Source organism: Microtus pennsylvanicus, chromosome X (genome assembly GCF_037038515.1).
Source record: "Microtus pennsylvanicus isolate mMicPen1 chromosome X, mMicPen1.hap1, whole genome shotgun sequence".
NCBI lineage: Eukaryota > Metazoa > Chordata > Mammalia > Rodentia > Cricetidae > Microtus > Microtus pennsylvanicus.
Window position 1 is genome coordinate 115,753,492 of NC_134601.1, and position 23,931 is coordinate 115,777,422.

Consider the following 23,931-nt stretch of genomic DNA (forward strand, 5'->3'; position numbering starts at 1 on the left):
TCTGGTACATTAAGAATAAAATCAAGAAAGGAATTGACTATACTTTTATATGAGATTTTTCTGGCACAATTTTTAAGTAGTTGATACATTTGAAAAGGGAAAAAGAAATCTTAGAGTACCTGTCCTTTGAGCAGAACAAATGAATATATATATATATGTAAACATCTTAACTTAGATGTTTATGATCTCATAACATTTTTCAGGAGAAACAGCACTGGTGACCGTGAGAAGGCTCTTCGGGTCATGCTCCAAGTTCTGCAAAGCTGTGATCACCCAGCTCCTGACATGTTTTGCCTGTGTGGGAGGATCTATAAGGACATCTTCCTGGATTCAGGCTGTGAAGAGGATGCAAGCAGAGACAGTGCCATTGAGTGGTAAATAGCACACACAGTGCTACATAGAGCAGAACCATGTAGGCTAAATAGCCAGGGCTTTCCCTAGTGCGTATATATGCTTGCCAACTGACAGTGAAAACCATTGCAATATATGTGGTCCAGGGATGTTCACATTTCTGATTCTGAGAGAAAGCTGTGAGAAATGGGTTCCTGCTGTTGTTTATGCTTATCCCATTCATTTACTCATTCGGGAGAAAGGAGGCATCATGTACTTCTGCCAGTTGTCCTTTCCAGAATTGTGTCTACCACCATTGAGCATCATCCTCCCAGTGAGCTATTCATGTCTGCCTGTCTTTATTCAACAAATGTTTATTCAAGGCTTATTTTGTACTAGACACTTTTCTGTATGGGAGGTGCAGACACAACAGTCATGAATCCTTATCTTTAAGGACCTTGCCTTGCTGTTGAGAGAAGTCAGCAAACAAATAAAATCTATAGGATATCAACTTCTGGTGAAGGCTTGAAGGGAGAGTGAAGCAGAGAGGGAGGGTAAAAAGAAGGCTGAGAGACTGTTCTGAAATTTTATTTTATTTTGTTTTATTTTGGGGGTGATAGGGATCAAACCCAAGACCTTGTACATAATAGGAAAGTGCTCTGTTACTATAGTTCAGCCCCTCATTTGTGTTTTTAAATAGGATATTTAAAAATAAAACTGTTTTATTTTTTGGAGGCTTGTGATTCTGTGGGATTTTGAGGCAGTTCCCATCCTGGTCCTCACTCCTGAAGTTGCTATTAGCTTGAGGGTTAGGCAGAACTAGGAACCCTAAGATGGCCCCATGAATATTTGGCAGCTGATGTTTAAAGTGAAGGTGGGAGCTACAAGGCCTGCTGAGGCTAATTTTCAGGAACTCACTTGAACTCACTTGTGTTACATTTTGTGAAAATAAGTCATGTGGCCTACCAAAAGCAAAACGGTAGAGAAATATGCTGTATCTTGGCCACCTAATTTTTTTGCGCACAAATTTTTCTGGGATTCCCAAACACTTCCATACTTTAGGACCCATTGAGAGGGACATCCGCTCAACTTCCCTCTTAGACTGTGATCTTACATCACCTGCTCTTTTTGCCCACTTGTTGGGTGACACTGATACTGAATTCACTGCAAATCTCTTGTCTCAGCCTTGCAAGTATTGAGAATAGAGGCATGACCCTCCACCATGTTTAGCTTTGGTATAACTTTTCATTGTGACGAAAAACAATGGGAAGATCCAGTGAGATATATGAAATTTTAAAGTCTTAGAACAGGTTGGACTTCTGTTGAGTAGCAATGGTTTTCTTGCTGTCCTCTGGTCTGTGTGGTGGTACTTGAGTTATCCTCCGAAATTCATAAAACCACATTGTAACTGAATGATAGCTTTTCACTTTAGGAATTATTGTGTCACTAAATTCTCTTGTCACATAAATGAAAAGAAAATCACCCATAGTTTGCAAATCGTTGGTATTCAACTCCATTGAATAAATTATTTTTCTTTATCATAGTAGTCATACTTGCTAATAGGATAAACATTTGTGTCTAGTAAAGAATAAAGATGAGAGTTAAAATGAAATTGTAAAGTTCTTCCTATAAACTAGCACACTTAAGAGTTTTTGTCTTATTCCCTATCCTAATATGGTAAATTCCCTACCGCTCAGCTCCCCCGCACATTTGCATTGATAGCCATTTAGGATCTGCTATTCAGGCAGTATGGTCGTACATGAAGAAGGGATTCACTGTTGTGATAATGGAAGCAAGCAAGCAAATGGCATGTAGAGAAATAACCCATGATTGATGCTATTGCTATAAAATAAAAATACCCAATATACACTGAGGAATTTAACGTAAAATGAGACTTAGATATCAAATTATCATTTTGGAGGATTATAATGGAGTTTAAATTTCTTTTGTATGTTTTCATTTTATTTCCTTATTTATATAGTCAATACAAGCTTCTATAATCAAAATATCTTAGGAGAAAAACTAAAAGCTTCTTAGTGTAAATTACTGTGTTGCTGTTACATTTTTAAAACTTTGACGCTGTATGTACCTGTTCATCAGGGTTAGGGGGAGGGAACTATAAAACATTAGAGTAATAAGTATTTTCATGAAAAGATCATTTGTATTATTGTGTGCACATTTCATTCTAAATCAATAACGTAATGTAATAAGAATTTGGTGGTTCTGTAATTATAGGTATCGCAAAGGGTTTGAACTCCAGTCATCTCTTTATTCTGGAATTAACCTTGCAGTTTTACTGATAGTTTCTGGACAACAGTTTGAAACCTCAATGGAACTAAGGAAAATAGGTAAAGCTGTTCATTATTGCAGGTATTTATGATTTATTTATACAAGTTGAACATTAAAAAGTTCTTTTCAACTTATCTTTAATCCCAGCACTCAGAAGGCAAAGGCGGGTAGATCTCCTTGAGGCTGGGACCTATTCTACATAATGACTTCCAGAGAGCCTGGCCTACACAACAAGATGTGTGTGTGTGTCCGTTCAAATAACTAATGCTGCTTTTCAGTTACTTTACAATAGCAAACCTGACACAGCAGCCAAATAAAATGCCTGCTCATCCTTTTCCTAAATTCTTGTATGATATGGCAGAACTAGAAAGATTTGTTTCATGATATCAAAACTCCAATTCTTAAGGTGTCCGGCTGAACAGTTTATTGGGAAGAAAAGGGAGCCTGGAGAAAATGAACAATTACTGGGACGTAGGTCAGTTCTTCACCGTCAGCATGTTGGCAAGCGATATTGGGAAGGCTGTCCAGGCAGCAGAGAGGTTGTTCAAACTGAAGCCCCCGGTTTGGTAAGTCCCATCTGTGCCTAGTAATCTCATGTCTCCATATCTGATCCTGTTCTAAATGTCTCATTCAAGGAGAAAATGTTAAAAACCAGCAGAACAACTGCTGTTTCTATTTTAATGTTTCTTCATTAAAGCAACTAAGACAGACATAACAGCTCTGAGGGGGTTATTGCTTTTATGTGTAGGCTGGAAGAGACAGATGTGCTCACCTGGAATGTATCCTTGCATGCTCTGTCCCTGAGACTAGACTGTCAGTTGTCTTGACTTCTTTTAGATTGTGTCTTCAAGAGCAAAATGCTGTTTAATACTAGTATGTGTATGCTTTTGTGATAAAGCACATAGTAAAACTGAAAAAGAACCTCGAGAAAATGATGTTCCTGGCCTGGCCACACTCAGTAGTCTGCTGGCCATCTTGGCTCGGTGGTGATGTAGGATCTTTTGTTGACCTTCAGTGAGGGTGTTGGCATCCTCCTCACTTGCTATACTGCCTGGCTGTTCCACAATGTACCCCCATTCCTATAGAAGCCCAGCCAGCTAATACTATTAAAGGACCTCTGGCCCTAGGTTATCCCAGCTACCAGCAAGACCACTGAGGAAGACATTGCCTGCCACTGCCATTGTGGGAGCTGATTGTCAGTTCCCTACAAGATGATCTTATCTCCAAGGAAGTACTGACTCCTACATAGCCATGAGACCCTCCAGAGAGCACCTCTGCACTATTCCCTTGTTCTGTGGTAGGGATGGGATACCCCAGTGACCTTGTCACACAGGTCCCCCCTTTTTTTGTCTCTCAGGGCAGCTTCCTACATGTAACAAGCTCACACTCCAGCTCCTTCCTGTGGCACCCTGATGAGTTTTAGAGCTAGTTTTTTGGCTTTAATGATGTTCATCTCCGATGAAAATTGGGCCTAAAAGACTAATAATAAAGACTGGTTAATAAAATGGTGACACAGCAACAGCTGTAGATTAACCCATGAGTCAGCCATTTAACTGTGCAGAGAAGGTTACTCAAAAGACATGAAATATGTTTATCAGAATGAGAAAGAGCAGGTACAGGTTGTATTTTTCTGCATTAAGGGTTCCCAATCTTTACTGTTCATTGGAATCATTTGTGTTGCTGAAAGTATAAATTGTGATGCCCAAACTCCAGTGTCTCATTAAGTACATCTTTAGTGGCCGGACGGTGGTGGCGCACACCTTTAATCCCAGGACTGGGGAGGCAAAGGCAGCAGATCTCTGTGAGTTCGAGGCCAGCCTGGTCTACAAGAGCTAGTTCCAGGACAGGCTCCAAACCTACAGAGAAACCCTGTCTTGAAAAAAAAAGTAGATCTATAGTAGAGCCTGAGAATTTGCATTTCAAGCTATAAGATACTCATACTGTTAATCTGGGAACCATAATCTGAGAACCACCTTTCTATAGACTCTCATTTTAATTACAAATGTGTGCTTGGTATGCTACTCACAGAAAAAGCATAGACAGTATCAGACTTCACCATAGATATATGAAGCTCCATCAGAATTGTGGTTACCTTATTGATAGCTATATTCTCATAATAAATGCTTAGTAGATACTTACATAATGCATAAATGATAAAGAGGAATGTTTTCTTAGGTATTTTCTAAGGTGCTTACCTTAGAGAGATGACTTGATAAAAGTTTTAATATTATGTTTTCTCTTATCCATGTTATCTGAGTTTTCTAAAATATGAATCTATTTCAGGTTAAATATTCCTTATTAGAAATACTTAGAATCCTAAGCATTTGAGATTTAGGAGTTTGGCTTGTTTTTCTTTATTTTTTTAAAAAATATTTCTATAGACTTTACTAGTTGAGCATCCCCAACTCAAAACTGAACTGTTTCAAAACCTAAACATTAAAACTGTGCAAAATGATGGATTTCATTGTTCAATTCTTCTGTAAGAATGATCATATACTTATTGACTGTACTCAGCCCCATTACCTTCTCCCATCTCCTCTCCTTCTCTCTGGTCTTCTTCCTTTTACAAAACAGTACCCCTCTACTTTCAAGTCTTTTTGAAAATTAAGACTACATTTCCCTGTATTTTTCCTCCATGGCCTGGATTATTCTGCTTAACCTGTTGATCTTTAGTTCCATCTATTTTCCTTCAAATGTTAGAATTTCATTCTTCATACTCAAATAACACTCAATTATTTATGTATACCACGTTTTCCCTGTTGATGGACACCTAGGCTGATTACATGTTCTGCTACTGTGAACCATGCTGTAATAAGCACAGAAGTGCAGATATAACACTCAAAATTTTGGGGTTTTGGAACATCTCAGATTTTGAATTCTCTGACTAGTTCTTACCTTATATTTGCATGTATTTTTTAAAAAGAATACTTTAAATGGCCCATGTTTGCCTGCTAGCTCTTACTTTGTAGTTTAGTAGACGAGTTGGATTCTTGGGGTAGAAATTTCTTCAATCATACCCAGTTTTCCCTATTCTCCCTAGAAGAAGCAAGCTAATATTTGATCTTCAGACCATATCGACATATTCTAGGTTCTCTTAGACTGAAAGAGTGCATCTATATTGGGTCCCTGATACTCTTAGAATGGCTGCTGTGCATAGCTTCCTAATCTTAAAGTACGTTGCTGTGACTGGACCAGTTAGAGTAGACTCCAGAGAGAGGAAACCTGAATTGGATCTAATGCCTTTACATCAGTACCTGAGTTGACTGACAGTGCCCAGAACCCAAAAGCCAGACTGATGATTAGGATTTACTGGAAGAACTTAAAGAACTCAGAACTTTTATGGCTTGTTACAATGAAATGTGTCTAGGGGAGATTATATACCCTCTTCCAATTCCCATCTCTCAGTGGACCAGTATTCATGGTGCATAATTCTCACATCACTGATATGTGACATTGGGTGTGAAATGTTGTCCTCTAGGAAAGTTCAGTAAGCCTTGATGTGCAGCTTTGCAGCTTTTTTATTAGAGTTAATTATGTAGGTATAAAGTGTTCATGTATCTGCTCTTAATATCAGTCTTCAGCTCCTCCAGAGGTCAAACTGATATGGTACATGGGCCAAGGCTTCCACCATATTGTTAGTGCAGACTAACTAATGGCCTAAGGCCCCTGGAAAACACATTTTTAGCAGACAAGATATTCCAGAGCTTAGAAGAGTATTAGTATCTAGACTAGAGCCAGCATATATATAGAATGTGTCAATTTTGAATGCTTAAGGCCTGGTAAGCACCCAGACAAATAAGCTAGAGTCTTAACTGGTTTACTTTTCTAGATTACTCCAACTTTATCCTCAAGGAACTAAATAATACAATGATGCTTTCATATTAACCATTCATATTTAGTACAAGAGAGGTTGTAACCACCATTGCCTAACAACTATATTTCCAAATACTCAGTGACAATAGCATATTGGGCATAATCAAGGTCTCCTGATATGAAAGTCTACCTGATAATATTATTAAATTTTTAGTAAAAGATAACAAGTTTAGATAAGCAGTTTCTGGAATTGAGGGAGAGTATGGGTACAGAGAGGAAGTAGTTAATACTATAGGACAACACCATGAGGTGTGGTGGCTTATAGCGATGGACATGAACTCTACCTTGACTGTATCAATGGCAGCATTTGATTTTAATCCTATACTATGATTTTGATTGTGATAGTATACTATAGATTTGCAAGATACTGTCTTTAGAGCATACTGAATCAAGGATATACAGGTTTCAGTATACTATTTCTAAAATACCTTAAAACAGAAAGGTTACTTAATTTTTTTAAAAAATGGATTTGACATATTGGGATTTTGTAATTGCATTTTCTGTTGAACTAATTGCTTTTGTTTTCTAAAACAGTTATCCCATGCTTTTCTCTACAATTAGATGTCATAATGATGTTTGGTCTTAACCACAAAGCCAAGAAACGTTAGATAGTATGTCCTAAAATGGGGGTGTTAGTAAAAAGCTGTCTTTTAGAATTTTGCTGGACTGATTTTGCCTGTTCTTTGCATTTCTTCTGACTAGTTATGTGGTTGCTCAGTGCCTTTATGAAGAGCTTGTGACAAATGCGAATTGAAGTACATAAGGCATTGTTTGGGGAAGCTTCTTTTAAATGGATTAAAATTGTTTCAGTTTCTTTAGGAATCTAATTTATGAGGTTTGTGATTTTTTTTTCCCCCAGGTACCTGCGGTCATTAGTTCAGAACTTGATGTTAATTCAGCGCTTCAAGAAAACCATTACAGAACATTCACCCAGGCAGGAACGGCTTAACTTCTGGTTAGATATAATTTTTGAAGCAACAAATGAAGTTACTAATGGACTCAGATTTCCAGTAAGATATGCTAAATGGGGCGGGAGGGTTGGTTGTTCCTTTGCTGAGATTAAACCTAGGAACTGGAACATACTAGGTGAATATTCTACCACTGAGCAATACTGCTAGTCCCAATCTTTTTTTTCTAAATATTTATTTATTTATTTATTTATTTATTTATTTATTTATTATGTATACAATATTCTGTCTGTGTGTATGCCTGCAGGCCAGAAGAGGGCACTAGACCCCATTACAGGTGGTTATGAGCCACCATGTGGTTGCTGGGAATTGAACTCAGGACCTTTGGAAGAGCAGGCAATGTTCTTAACCTCTGAGCCATCTCTCCAGCCCCATAGTCCCAATCTTTTAAGATAGAACAAAGACACTAGGGATTCATACTAAATAATTATTAAAAACTCTAAAAAGGAAGAAAACTGCAATTTATAATATTTGGATAATAGTCCTCTGTGAAATCAGCAAATGATAAATTAATCTCTGGGGAAAAGGTGCCCATGTCTCTCAAATAGTGATTCTCAACTAAATGTAATTTTGTTTCACTGAAGGGACATTTGGCAGAATTAGGACGCATAATGGGCTGTTAGAACTATGTGTAAGAGGTGATACTACTGACATTAAGGTGTAAGGACTAGGGAGTCTGGTAAATGTCTCCCAGTAAGTAGACTAGCACCTCCTACACACACAGAGAGAGGGAGAGGGAGAGAGAGAGGGAGAGAGGGAGAGAGGGAGAGTCTGGTAAATGTCTCCCAGTAAGTAGACTAGCACCTCCTACACACACAGAGAGAGGGAGAGGGAGAGAGAGAGGGAGAGAGGGAGAGAGGGAGAGTCTGGTAAATGTCTCCCAGTAAGTAGACTAGCACCTCCTACACACACACACACACACACACACACACAGAGAGAGAGAGAGAGGGGGGGGGGTGGGAGAGGGAGAGTCTGGTAAATGTCTCCCAGTAAGTAGACTAGCACCTCCTACACACACACACACACACACACACACACACACACACACACACACACACAGAGGGGGGGGGTGGGAGAGGGAGAGTCTGGTAAATGTCTCCCAGTAAGTAGACTAGCACCTCCTACACACACACACACACAGAGAGAGAGGGGGGGGGGGTGGGAGAGGGAGAGTCTGGTAAATGTCTCCCAGTAAGTAGACTAGCACCTCCTACACACACACACACACACACACACACACACAGAGAGAGAGAGAGAGAGAGAGAGAGAGAGAGAGAGAGAGAGAGAGAGAGAGAGAGAGAGAGAGAGAGAGAGAAATATTATCTGGCTCAAAGTTCAAAAATGGTAAGGCAAAAATGAAAAGATCTTGTTGTAAAAAATGTTATACATGGAATTTAAAGCTGTCTTTTTCTAAACTTTGCTTTGCCTCCAGGGCTACTAATTAATATTTAAAACTTTGTTGAAAAGGCAGAATTGCTTCTAGCATTTCATTTAGTTTTTGTTGCAGTTTTACGGGCATCTCATAAATTTTATAAGTAAGATATCTAAATATTCTAGAAATTGAATTTCAATAATTGTATTTCATATTTATGCCTTGATACTTTGTGGATATCGGTGATTTTAATAGGAATTTCATTAACTACTCAAAATGCAGTTATTGGGAATGATTATAATTATTTTGTTTCTAGGTAGTAATACATTTTAAAATCTTGTTTTAATTTTAAAATGTTTCAAACTGGATAGGCACATATCAGTCAAGAAAGCAGACACTTGTGAAAGCTTCACTTAGGTTTTTCATATTAAACGTGTTGTTGCTCCATTTGGGAGACTCGTTTTCTCACCCTCTCCCTCCACCTACATCTCTATGCGCTCTCTTTCTCCCTCCTTCCCTTTCTTCCTTTCTGCTCTCCAATATGCTTAACCAATTAACTAATGTTTCTTGGAAACGCCACTCACTTTTCATTTTCCTGCATATATACATACTTGGTACTTGCTGGTCCCCCTGTCTGTTTCCTTATTTCTCTCAAAAACAGTAACTTCCTTCTTTGTCACCTTCTCAAGAAGGCCTTTTTGTCCTCCCTATATGATGAAGCCCAACTTCCCCACTTCTGACAATACTCGTTTTGGAGTGTTGTGTGGCATTGGATTGGATAGCCTTGTGTATTCCTTGTTCTGGATGCCGCGTTTGGAACAGAGCCCTCATACAGTCAGGTTATGTGCCATGCTACAGACCTGGTTCCTAGAGTCATGTTTGGCATAGTTGCTCCTTCATATTCAAATTCTTCCATTTCCTCACTTGGCAGGGGTACCTGTTATAGATTGCTGTGTTTTGTAAAAATCTGCTCTTATTTTAGGTTCTGGTAATAGAGCCAACCAAAGTCTACCAGCCTTCTTACGTTTCTATCAACAATGAAGCTGAGGAAAGAACGGTTTCTTTATGGCATGTCTCACCCACAGAAATGGTAAGGGGAAAATCATGAACAGCCCTTTCTTCAATATGATTTCATCAACAATATGATTTTCAAATAGGACAGTTTATGTGGTAGTATTAGAAATAATAAGAACCCATGCAGGAATTCTAAATCATGAGACTATGAAACTAATCACAGATGAAAGAAGAGAGAGCTTTTTTTTTTTTTTGGATGTGGGCATGGAGGGCATGTGTGTTTATGTATAATCAATATAAAACTAGTACAGTTGGGTTTTTTTCAAGTTAGATTATAAGGGCCAGGTTGTGGTGGCACAGTCCTTTAATCCCAACACTCAGGAAGCAGAAGAAGGTGGGTCTCAATGTGTTCGAGGCCAGTCCGGTCTACAGAGCTAGTTCTAGACCAGCCAGGACCGATAACGCAGAGAAACTCTGTCTCCAACAACAAAAAACAGTCTTTAAGGAAGTAGATACAGAATATATAAAGTTCCTTCATATTTCTCAGCCCTTGTCCTAATTTCCACCCCATTTCTAGTGATTTAGTAGATATCCCTGTGTCCTTGTCCTAATTTCTACCTCCATCTCTAGTGATTTGGTGGATATCCCTGTATCCTTGCTCCAAACTCACTTGTATGTGCATAATATATGCACATATATTCCATACTTTACACACACAGACATTTTACATTATTATGTGGCAATACAAAATACATTTAAATTTTTAAGTTTTATTGTGTGTATTTATTTATTTGTATGTGTTCATGTATGTGCATATGTCATAATTTGCATGTGAAAGTCAAAGACAACTTTTAAGATGTGGTTCTTCTTTGGTATTTGAGGATCAAATTTAGGTCATTCAGTTTGTGCAACAAGTGCTTTTTATCTTGACCTAACATTTTTGCTTTTGAAACTTGTTTTTAAAGATTTCTATACATCATGGACAGTTTTTCACAACACACACACACACACCTGATTTTTAAAATGTCATATTTCTTAAGCTTTCTTATCGTATAGCATATTTTTTGGTCTAGATGAACCTATTTTATTTCACCTTTTTCATTGATACCTAGTAAAATTCTTCCATTTTTCACCCTTGTCAATGATCTTACAGATGAGCCTGCTTGACTCAAGAGTATGTGTGTTTAGAACTTTGATAGCTACTATCAAACTTCTGTAAGCTTATATTCATACTAACAATTACAATCGTCCATTATAAAGATTACAGAATGCTGAGCTGGGTCTTCGGGTCTATGGTAATAGAAGTATCTCCATCTGTTTATATAACGTAGTTCATTAGGTTTGTTCTTCCATAAGTTCTGCACTAATGAAGCACAGTGCCTTTGACGAGCGCATTAGATAGGTTTATTTGCTGTGCGTGTGTTTCCATGGAGTATAGGGGGACTTCTACCATTAGCTGAGCAAAGGAAGATTATTTTTTCCCTGTTAGCAAAAATGAGAATGATTATGTTATCAGGTAAAAACAAGAATTATTTTCACAAATAAAACACAACATTGTAAAGTAAAGAGACTCAAACTCAAATTAGAAATGCCTTAGCAAATATAGTCAAATCTCAAGCAAAGCCCAGCAATTTTGTCTAATGTTTAACTCTGGAGTAATGTTCTTGTTGAAAATACAGTTAACAATCATTAATGAGGATGAGATGCCATGATGTGCTTGTATTTAGCCTGCATAGTGTATATTAAATAACATGGATGCAAAAGAGAGGTTATATATATGTGCTCATACATATCTAAATGATATATACAATGTATCGCTTGTACATATATACATATTTCTCATTTGAAGAGTGCACACATTTTATTTTGCCTCATCTTTGTTTTTTTAAAATCTTGTCATTGAAGTACAGGTAGTACCCCTCTAATCTTAAAGACCAAAATAGTCCAAAATCTGAAATTCTACTGTTATTAGTCACAGAGCTTTAGATTTTGGAGCATTTTAGATTTCAGATATTTAGATCAGAGGTGCTCAACTATTAAAATCTATGGATATATTGCAAAATCTGAAACATTTCTGGGCCCCAATATTACAGATTGGGGAAAATCGATCTTTATTATATATACATGAAAACATGTTCAAATCATAAATGTATGCTGTGATGCATTTACAAGGTGAAAAGAAAGCACTTCAGAAGTCAGCATACGTCAAGGAGTAGAATTCCAGTAAACCTGCCCCAGTTCCCTCCATGTCCTCAAGATGGAAATTCCTGTTCCAGTCACTTTGTACCATGGCTGTTACTATCACTGTGGTAGAAACTTCAAAGTTCAGATCTGTAGATTTGTAATTTCATTGATATAAATGTGAAATACCTCATATTTTAACAGATGTTGCAGAAAAACCTAATGCTATTAAAGCAAAATGGTTTTGATGTTCTAGAATTCTACCACTGTGGCCTCCTTCATTTGAAATCCTGGGATGGTTATTGGCTCCTAAGTGAAATTTCCTTTGGTGCATGTTATCTTACTAATTGTAAATATCTTAGCTTTTTCTTAGTAAAAAATGGAAAAGAACTATTCAAAAAGAAAAATTTCCTTGACAATAAAATGTTTTGTTATGTTCTTCCACTTGTCAGAGGAAATAATCAAAGAGGTAGAAGTTTTGTTTTTCCGAGAGACACATTCTACATTTGCCGTCATTACAATTTTGAAACTCTGCAGCTTTTGAAAAGCAAGAGTGAGTTGCCTAGAGTGAGATGACATTTTTTCTTCACAGTTATATTTTCCCTCATGGCATATGTGTGGATGATGGGAAGAGAACTCTCATATACATGTATACAACTTCATGTAATGTCACTGCAAAATGAAATGAAATTCCTGGTTTATTAAGAATTCAAACTTATTGGAAGTATGAGGTAGTAGTATGCTGAGAAATGCTGACCATTTCTTGGAGTTCAGGCTGAGTTGTGGAGTTTGATTATTTCTGTGGTTTATTTAATCCCAAAGACCAATTTCTAAAAACTATAGGAAATCAAGTGAATTTTCCTGTATAAAATTATTTTCTACAATTATATGTTGGTGGTGTAGTCTGAAACTGTATTTTAGACATTTCCTTTATGGCCTAACTTTATGCAAAGTTTAAGAGCAAGGAATGGTAGTAGAGGAAAGGGACAGTTGTTTTGAAAGTTGAATCTTAGTGTGTAGTGGAACATGTTAGTTTTATTACCATGCTGTTAAAAAACAACCTTCCATTTCAATATTTTAACATGATAAAATTTTGTGTATGCTTCATGCCATATCCAGGCTAATAACAGAAGACCTCAAACCATCTTGCAGCTGGAGAAAAGGAAGGTAGAAGATTGCTGTAGGAGTTTGGGGGTATTTTTTGTTTGTTTTGTAAGAAGGAGTTAGGCTTTTTATAGGGAAAAATGCTTTTTCATTTACTTTTTGAAAATAGGGTCTCACCCTTTAGCTCTAGATGGCTTGCAATTTATTGTGTTACCAGGCCAGTCTTGAATCTGTGGCAATCTTTTGCCTACTTAGGGCTGGGATTAGACTTGTCCCCCATGCTCAGCTTTCATAGCGGTTTGTATGGGCTTCTCATACCTCATTGGTAAGGACTCTGTCACATAGCCTCACCTAACTGCAAGAAAGACTGAAATTGGGGTTAGCTTTGTGGCCAGGGAAAAAGTGAAATGAAGAGAAATGAGTTTTGTCAGTCTCACTTCTCCAAATATTTTTATAAGCCACTCAACTGAGATGGGCTGTCCTAAAGCTATTTCAGAGTTTGCCTACTGAGTTGACAGAGATGAAAAACTACTCAATGTGTTTCTGTGGGTAGGGTAGCTATCTCAAATTATGCATCTCAAATTTACATTGTTTGCTCTAAACTGGATCAGAGACATACATTTTCATATCTTAGAAAATGTTTTATGTGTTCCAAATTATGCGAAGTGTATGGCTCAAACCCCTAATCACTGTTGAAAACAAACTAGAAAAAAATAAATGACCATAGAATGAAACCAGAAATGATACTTTATTGAGAAAAATTAAGCTATTAACTTCTGTCTTTGATACTTGCAGAAACAAATCCATGAGTGGAATTTTACACCCTCTTCTATTAAGGGAATAAGGTAAGAACATGAGAGAAAATATGCTTTCTGTTTAAATACAAATAATGGTGGTGTTTAATGTGCTTTGATGGTTCCACTTATCAGATATGATGTCTTAATTTTTGTTTTTAACAGAACCTAGCAGACTATTCTCTTTACTGTTGTCCTATATGAAGTTCATAGTGTGATGCTAGGAAGGGTCTCTTGACTTTTCTAATCCAGTAGAAGAAATTGATTGGCTAGCAAACTTTCAAGAGTAGTTCTATCTCGTGACTGAACAAAGAATATCCTTTTAGAGCCAAAACGTTCAAGTGCTTGTCACCAACGGCTCAAGTTAGGAGTTACTTGGCATCTAGTACTTGAGCAGTGCTTCTTGACAGAGCTCTGGAGGTAGGGGGACTGTTAATAGGGACACAGATGATATATTCCAAGAAGTATGCAACTTGCTTTTGGGATCAGGAATGGCAAGCTTTCCTGGCTTACCCCAAGCCAGGCTAGCATACCTTAGCTGCCCTATTCAATGTGCCAAGATTCCAAAGGGGAGAGTTGCTATGAAGTAGATAAGAGTTCTCTCTTTGATATGTGGCATTGTAGAATCACTTGGCCTCTGTAGGTTTCTGCTTTTTCTGTTTTAATCAAATCAGGAAGTTAGACTGGAGTTTTCTGTTCTTTCTCTAAATATATGACTTAACTCAGAAGCCATTGAATGAATCCCTAATTACCTTCACACCCAGCATAATCCTGTCCTGAATACATTTGTGACTAAATGAAATAATGGCGTACTTGGATAATACTGCCTAGAAACCACAAGATAGTGCGAAAGGCATTTTCAAGACTGTCTTACGTGAAACAATGTTGTATAAAAAGTTGTTGTGGCCTTCTGTTTATATCTCTTCAAGGAGATACCTCTAGCTGCCAATTCAGCAGGGATTTGCATAGGGCTGTGACTCAGACTTCAGGACTAGCATAAAATGACAGGCATGCTTTGAATCCTATGATAGTTATTTTTTATAGATTAGTTTTTCAAAACTGGCTCATTTATAACCTAGATTTAATTTGTTTTGAATCACCCTGAGCTGTTCCTATTTTAATACATGTTCTTTGTGTCAACTACAGCATAAGAATAAGAAATGTTTCATTTATTGGGAAGCTTAAGCAAGAGAATCATGAGTTGGGAGTCCAGCTGAGGCTACATAGCAAGCTCAGCACCACCCTGAGCTGTACAGAAATACCTTGTCTCAAAACAAACAGACAAAAAAAAAAACCAGGTTCTGGATCAAAAGAAATGACAAACAAGGGGCCAGATAAAGTGGCTTCATTTGTTTAAAGAGCTAATTGTATAGATGGTAAACTGACCTGATTTCTCTGTAGTGCCACCTGGCAGAATGAGGGTCATATCACATTGACCCAATGTGAGTGAACTTTCTCACAGCACAATCTATGAGTAGATAAGAGTGTGACGACTTTCATTTACTGGCTTTGTGTAAGCAAACTGAATATTGCTTGTCTGAAACTCTGTAAGTCAGGTCCAGACATCAGGTGGAAGTAGACTGAAATACATTTGAAGGACTTTCTCAAGTTTACGTTGCGTGACCATGAATACTGAGATCTGATACTTTCTAAGTGTATTCTGAGGCTATAATTATTTCATGAATACCCTTATCTTTCTGTTTCTGTAAGATTATAAACTACTAGAAGACAGAGATAATATTCTCTAACCTTTTGTTGTGCATGTTTTCTTTGCCCTGAATATAGAGGAATCTCTTGATACATGTTAAAATCAATTGATAAATACATTTTCAATATAGATGTCTGTAGCACGATTAATAAAAGTCCAGAGACAGATACTGGGGTTCAGCCTGAAGGTCAGAAAAGCAAAACAGCCAGACACTGGCTCTTACCTCTACCTCAGTCAGAAATGGCAATCCTGCCTCCAGGAATCCTCAGAATGAGACTGTGTGTAAGAGCTGTCTCCTTCTGTCTTATATTCCTCTCTAGGACTGGGATTAAAGGCGTGCACCACTATCACCTGGTTTCTATGGTAAACTAGTGTGGCTACTGGGATTAAAGATGTGTGTCACCACTGCCTGGTCTGTAAGGCTGACCAGGGCGACTGTTTTACTCTCTGATCTTCAGGCAAGCTTTATTTATTAAAATGCAAATGAAATATCAGTAAAAATGTCTCTAATTTTAAATTTCATAGAGTATTTTCTAAAAGATGAATGAATCATTGGGCCTAGAGAGATGGCCAGGTTGGGTGGATCACAATCACCAGCTCTGTATCTCTAGCTCTCTGAAGGATCCCACAGCTTCTGCTGGTCTCTGCAGAACCTGCACACACAGGCAATACACATGCATAATTTAAAAATAAAAGTACTTTTAAAATAATGATTAATAAAATCAGGAACTAAGAAAATTTAAGGTAGATTTTTAAAAGATTTTCTTTAAAAATTAAAATAAACATCACAATATATTTTTTGTTGTTATTGTTTGTTTTTTGAGATGTGGTCTCTCTGTGTCACACTGGCTATCCTGGAACTTGCTCTGTAGACCAGGCTGGCCTAAAATTCAGGGATCCATCTGTCTCTGTCTTCTAGTGCTGAGATTAAAAGCATGTGCCAACACTTCTGGCTTTATATAAGCATTCTTATGTTTTGAAATTTTACAGCCTATCCAAGTTTGATGAACGGTGCTGTTTTCTTTATGTCCATGATAATTCTGATGACTTTCAAATCTACTTTTCCACTGAAGCTCGGTGTAATAGGTGAGTTATAGCTAATTTAGGTGCAGCATATTTATGAGATGATCTTTAAAGATCTTTGTTATAAAAATGTTTATTAACTGTACTGTCTTTCTCAAAATTTTAGTTAATAGACAATTGTTTTTTACAGCACTGAGGTATAATCCACATACATTCCAACCATCCAAAGTATATAAGCTAATGATATTAATGTAGTTCCAGACTTTTACAACCATCACAATATAATATGAGGATATTTTCAGTATTCCTAAAGGAAACCTAGTAGCAGTTAATATTCACTTACCATTTTCTCCTAACCTCCCCCTCTATAACCTTAGCCCTATACAACTACTTACCAAAATTTCTATGAATTTGTCCATTTAGGATATTTGTATTCATGTTGTGATATAATATGTGGACTTTCATGCCTGACTTCTTCTCAGTAGCATCCAGTTTTCAAGAGTCTTCCATGGCATCCCAGAATCAGTACTTTGATGCTTTGGGGTGCTGAGTAGCAGTACTCCCTTGTATATCTAATGGTGCATTTTATTTTATGCTCATCAGTTGTTGGTCATATGGGATGTTTCTATCTTTTGAGCTATTGCTATTTTTTTTCCATGTACATCCATGTACAGATTTCCTGAGTACACAAGCTTGATTTTGGGCATCAAAATACTGAATTTTAAAGTAACTTTTCTCCCACGTTCCATTACCATTAGCAATATGGGAAGGTTCAAATTTCTCTACCTCCCTGACTTCATTGTTCTTTTAGTTCTAGCTATTATAATTGATATTTGTTTGAATTGCATTATGTTTCGTTTGCATTTCCATAATGACAAATGATTCTAGGCATCTTTTCATATGTTGACTGGACACTTGGGTATCCTCTTTAAAGAAATATGTGTTCAATTCCTTTGCCCAATGTTGAAAACTATAGGAAAGTCTCAATAAAGTAGAAATAATTTCCAAACATGTTTTATACAGAATTCCTCGGTGATATTGTTTCTATATGCATGTTTTTTCTCTAAAATAATGACGAGTAAACCATAGAGATAATGCTGCAATGTCTATAAGTATTCCAGTATATTTCCTAAAAAAGGAATCTTCACTTATATACTTACTATAGTTACATAATTAGGAATTAAGATGGCCCTGGGTTTATATTCTAGTACAAAATTTCATTTATTTTTCTCCTAATGTTTTTTATACCAAAACAAGGTATTTTATTTTGGTTTGCAGTCCAGTCTATGATCATGTGCTGCATTTAGTTGCTATCTCTGTATTAAAGTCTTCTCCCACCTTGAAGATTTAATACTTTCAGAGTGCACAGGCATTATATGTTGTAGTCTTTTAATTGAGGGTTTGTTTGCTGTTTCCTCATAATTATATGTGCATTATGTATATGAAGTAGGAAAAAAGATACCATATTACTTAGTAATTCATATCAAAGGATACTCATTGTCCTAGGGTTTCTATTACTGTGAATAGACACCGTGGCCACAGCAACTCTTATAAAGAAAAACACTTAATTGAGGTGGTGGCTTACAGTTTCAGTGGTTCAGTCCATTATCATTATGGTAGGACATGATGGCATGCAGGCAGACATGGTGCTAGACAGGTAACAAAGATCTATAGGCAACAGGAAGTGGTCTGTCTCACTGGGTGTATCCTGAGCATATATGAAACCTCAAAGCCCGCTTCCACAGTAATACACTTCCTCCAACAAAATCACACCTCCTCCAATAAGGCCACTCCTCCTAATAATGTCACTCCCTTTGGGGACCATTTTCTTTCAAGCCTTCACAGTCAATATTATTACTCATGATGTTATCTTGGATCAGCTAGTGAAAGTGATGTTTGTCCAATTTTAGTTGGGTTATTTGTCTTTTTGTTATTTATTATTTTATTATTTATTAACTTGTATATTCTCCATACATACCCAGATACAATTTATAAGACCTTCTTTGTAGTAATATGGGCGGCAGCGGGGCTGCGTCCCCAACACCCCAGCCACCTGCCCAGCTAGCTTTACCCGAAATAATTACATGGACACTGTATTCATTTAAACACTGCTTGGCTCATTTCTACCTAGCCTCTTCTAGGCTAACTCTCGCACCTGGACTAGCCCATTTCTTATCATCTGTATAGCACCGGTCTTACCGGGAAGATTCTTGCCTAAGTCCATCCTGGGTCGGAGCTTCATCACGTGCGTCTGCCCGGGAGCGGAGCATGGCATCTCTGCTGAGGCATCTGCTCCAGAGAGGAGAGCTGTCGAGTCTGACCTCACTTCCTTCTCCTCCCGGCATTCTGTTCTGTTTACTCTACCTACCTATATCCTAACCAATAACATGGGCCAAGGCAGTTCCTTTATTAGCCAATGACCTTCCTCCATCACTTCTTCCATTCTTTGGTTGTCTTTCCATATCACTAATAGTATTACTTATAACACAAACATTTTAATTATTAGGTTTATCCATTTTTGTCATCTGAAATTTTTGTTTATGCTTAAGGTTTTAGGGGCTGGAGATGGCTCAGCAGTTTAGAGTACTTACAGAAAATCCACAACAAGCAGTTCACGATCACTCCAGATACAGGGGATCCATTGCCCTCTTCCGGCCACCATGATCACTGCACACACATGGTATGTGTACTGATTAGCAGACACATAAACACACATAAATAAAAAACTAAATTTAAATAAAAATGCCTTGCCTAATTCGAGGTACTCTGGTTATTATTATAGAATTTATTTTTATAGAAATGATTCTATGGTTCTATCAATTTAATAGGCTTGGCTGTCATATTTAGATATCTGGTGCATTTTAATTCATTTTACTTATTGTTGGGGGCATGCCAAGGTGCTCACATTGCAGTGAAAAGACAACTTGCTAGAATAGGTTTTCTCCTTCTTGCATGTGGAATTGATCTTAGGTCTTTAGGTCTGGCAGCAAGTGACTTTACCCACTGAGTTATGTCACCATCCCTTTAATTAATTTTTAATATACTATAAGATGGAATATAACTTAACTTTTATGTGTGGTACTTGATTGTCCCAATACCATTGATGGAAAAGAATATTCTTTTCTCCATCAAATAGTCTTGGCACTCTTATAAAATGAGTTTGCCCTCTAAATTTATAGACTTCTATTCCATTGATCTACATATCTGTCCTAACTAGATATAGCCTAGTATCCATTGATCATCTTTTTCTTTCTTTTTTAGTGATTTATTCTTACCTTATGTGCATTTGTGTCTTGTCTGCTTGTATGTCTATGTGAGGGTATTGGATCCCCTGGAACTAGAATTCCAGACAGTTGTGAGCTGCCATGTGGGTGCTGGGAATTTAAAACAGGTTCCCTGGAAGAGCAGCCAGTGCTCTGAATCACTGAGCCGTCTCTCCAGCCCCTGATCATCTTTTTCTATCCCTCCCTGCCCTCTGCTGTCTTCCTCCTTTGGTAATCCCCACTCTATTCTGACCTGAAATTAGTCTGTCAAAGGGACATCTGTACTCCCAAGTGTATCTCAGCACTTAATAGCCAAAAATGAAAACAGTTTAAGTGTCCATCAGCTGATAGTGGATAAAGAAATGCGATACCTATACAGAAAATGTAGTTAACTCTAGCCTATGGATGGAATCTACAAAAAGAAGTCTTCAGTTCACTAGAAGAGAAACTGTTCTTGTTGTGTTTTACATATGTGCTACATTAAGAGAGGTACTTTAGTCTCAGGTAACCAACTAGTTAGTTGATAGAGACACTTCATGAAGAGTACTTACATATCACATATGTTTTGAACTAGATTAGGGAATCACTAAAGTACCATGTCAAATCAAGGGTAGAATGATTGTCCCATACTTGTTTATTTTATGTGTAAGTATAATGTAATACAATAAGGTTAAGTTAAACATAAGGGGAAAGAACGTTCCTGATGGGTGGTATTCTGTGACATTTGTTGTTCTAGGTTTTGCACTTTGGTCAAAGAGATGCTAAACAATGGAGTGGGCAGTACAGTGGAGTTGGAGGGAGAGGCGGATGGAGACACCTTAGAGGTAAATCACAGAAGATCCAGAACTAGGAAAACATCCTTTAATATATATACCGTTGGTGCTTAAAGAAAAAGTCTCAATTTTCATGTGAATCCTCTATTAAACATAGTTCAAGATACCTTTGAAAACCAGCCAGACATCATTGTCCATGGTCTCAGAAATTAAGTATAAAGTGTTTGTAGAATAATCTTATGATCATAGGATTCTGTCAGAATGTTTAAGAAAAATAGCCATGGGTTACATTAAAGTTTTCTTTTATGCATAACTATGCAAAGTATATTTTTCTAAGTTAATATTACTTATGAGACTCCAGGAGAGATATTTGACAAGCTGGAAACCAATTTTTGCCTAAATGGACTTTAGTTATATCTACCTGCACATGGTATATTAACTATATCAAGGTTTGAATCACTTTAAGGAAAGTAACCTTATCATAAACTCATTTGGACAGCACAGTTGTCCACAATGACTACATCATTTATTTGTATTTTAATCTTGCAGTCATTCAGATTTGTCACTAATTCAAGTTCTCCCAGTAATTACAATTTCTTGAAATTTTATTATATATTTGAAGTTAGACTGAAATTAATTCCTTAAGGTTTTCTTCAGAATGTATCGAAAGGGTTCATTTAGTTATTGGGTCAAGGTACAAAAATTATTAGCTGACAATCAAAAGTGTATTGCAGAAGTGAAGTGAGTAAAGGCAACAGGTGTGGGAAGAGAGAAAGCTGTGAAATAAGTCTGTCAGACAGTGAGGACCCTTTAGTCATCTTAATTGTGTATTAATTGTCATGAGCACCCTATAGGAAGGAACTTATGGATTAGTGTATAAATTGCTCTGGGGTAAGTACAAACAGTGAGGACATGCCAAACCCCAGAAATACTCATTCCTTTCTCTCTGTTTTACATAAGAGTTGCTTAGACTACTGTCATCTTTGTTTTAATAATTACATAAATTTAATAAATTTAAATGCAGCTGCCTACAGTGGCTTATTATGCTTGTCATTTTCATTTTACTGTGTATGTGCATGCTATGTGAGGAAGTAAAAGGATAACTCTGGACTTAATTCTCTCCTTTCTATGGCTTTGGGGGGTTGAACTCAGGTCATCAGGCTTGCGTGGTAAGCACTGATACCAACTGAGCCATCTCACTGGTCTTGTTTTTGCTTTGTAAGACAGTTTTTTTTCTTTGTAGTCCAGATAACCCTGAGCTCTCATGAACTTCCTGTCTTAGCCTCCTGAGTGCTGGAATTATAGGCATGTGCTACCACATCAAGCAGGGTGGCAACATGATGTGGAAATGTCAACAGGTTTTTATGAGAAGACAGATGAAATGGACTAGCAATTTATCTTAACTGTAAAATGTATTTGCAACATGTGCTAGATCTATATGACTGAAAGGGAGTCCTCCCAACATGCAATATTAAGATGTTAACATTTATTGACTTTTAATTCTTTCCTGGGCTATTGAAAGAGGCTTGTTTCCTGACAAGTTGATAAGTGATCATGCAGGAAGATACTGATTTGTGGTATTTAACATCCTTAGAAAGTTTTAAATTGCAGCATTAAAATGGTGAAAAATCTCAAAAAGGTAAGCCAGGTAATTTACAGATGAGTCTTATTTTTACTTTTCTGATATTACATTTCATTAAGTCATTCTATAAATACATAAACAGATGAGAATAATTGTTAAATGAAAAGTATATAGCCTAAGAACCATATTTTGCTTGGCACTCAAATAATGCTTTGTAATTTTGAAAACTTGTTAGATAAATTTTGGGCTTCTTTTCAGTAAGTTGTATTTTGTCTTTTTTTCCCCATTGTTTTCCCTTGTTTAGTATGAATATGACCATGATGCGAATGGGGAGAGAGTTGTCCTGGGGAAAGGCTCCTATGGGATTGTGTATGCTGGCCGAGATCTCAGTAATCAAGTACGAATAGCCATCAAGGAAATCCCAGAGAGAGATAACAGGCAAGTTGGGACTGTCCTCCATTTCAGCAATCTGTATCCCAAGCCTACCACTGATGGTGTAAGGATTTAATCTATGTCAGCAGAATGGTGTGGCTACCTTATGTTGTCAGAATTTAGGATGATCGTATTAGAAGGGTAATCTGCTTTTGTTCTCTATTAAGAAAACTCAAACTACTTAAAAGTTTATAGATTAAAGAATGTCATATTTCAAAGGAAATTGTATTTCTTCCCACAACTATGTCTGAAAATTTACTCTTTATGCAGCTATTTGAAAATATTTTAAAATGTGACTGAGAAATTTTTTTCTCTTTGTTTTTCAGTGCTGGCAAGCACTCTACCACTGAACTACATCTCTAGCCTTGACTGAGTGCTCTTAAATTTACACTGTAACAATTGAAAATGGCTATGATTTGTCTGGATATATCATTATAGAACTTAAATGCAGTTAAAAGTCAGAGTTTCACAATACAAATTTTGTTAATAACTGTGGTCTTCAACCTTACCATAGATTTGGGGCTATTTTTCTACCATCAGTATTACAACTTAGCAATTTTATTATTACATTTTTTTAATTTTTCATACATTAGAGTTTGATCATATTCTTTGTCCTCTCCCAAGTCCTCCCAGATCCTCCCCGACCCCCCGGCTTCCCTACCCATCCAACTTCATGTTCTTAGTTTACTTTATTTTAAATTTAAACCTCATCTAAATCTAAACAAAAACACAGCAGTGCTTACTGTTGAGTGATTCTGTAGAGAATCTATGTACATAATCATGACCCCAACAGAAATAATCATGGACCATAGACACATCTACCATAGTTGTCAGTGTTGCCTCCAGCTCTGGGTGCTAATGCTCTGGGATTGTGAATTGTAGGCTGGTTTTCTTTGCTTCATGTCTAAAAACCACTTATGAGTGAGTACATATTTTTCTTTCTGGGTCTGGGTTACCTCAATATGACGTTTTCTAAATCTATCCATCTGCCTGCAAATTTCAAGATGTCATTATTTTTTCCGCTGTGTAGTACTCCATTGTGTAAATGTTCTACATCTTCTTTATCCATTCTTCAGTCAAGGGACATTTAGGTTGTTTCCAGGTTCTGGCTATGACGAATAATGCTACTATGAGCATAATTGAGCACATGTCCTTGTGGTACAATTGAGCATCCTTTGGATATATACCCAAAAGTGGTATTGCTGGGACTTGAGGAAGGCTGTTT

General features: G+C 37.1%; 1 protein-coding gene across 1 annotated transcript in view; it reads left to right on the top strand.

Annotated features, from left to right (window-relative positions):
• Positions 1-23,931, top strand: part of Map3k15 (mitogen-activated protein kinase kinase kinase 15) — a 120,703-nt gene that overhangs the window by 66,627 nt on the left and 30,145 nt on the right. Inside the window, exons 7-15 of the mRNA XM_075958962.1 lie at positions 204-374; positions 2,566-2,678; positions 3,026-3,185; positions 7,352-7,502; positions 9,815-9,922; positions 13,927-13,976; positions 16,624-16,719; positions 20,656-20,743; positions 22,579-22,712. Coding sequence (XP_075815077.1) covers positions 204-374; positions 2,566-2,678; positions 3,026-3,185; positions 7,352-7,502; positions 9,815-9,922; positions 13,927-13,976; positions 16,624-16,719; positions 20,656-20,743; positions 22,579-22,712 — 1,071 coding nt within the window. The remainder of the gene's footprint in view (positions 1-203; positions 375-2,565; positions 2,679-3,025; positions 3,186-7,351; positions 7,503-9,814; positions 9,923-13,926; positions 13,977-16,623; positions 16,720-20,655; positions 20,744-22,578; positions 22,713-23,931) is intronic.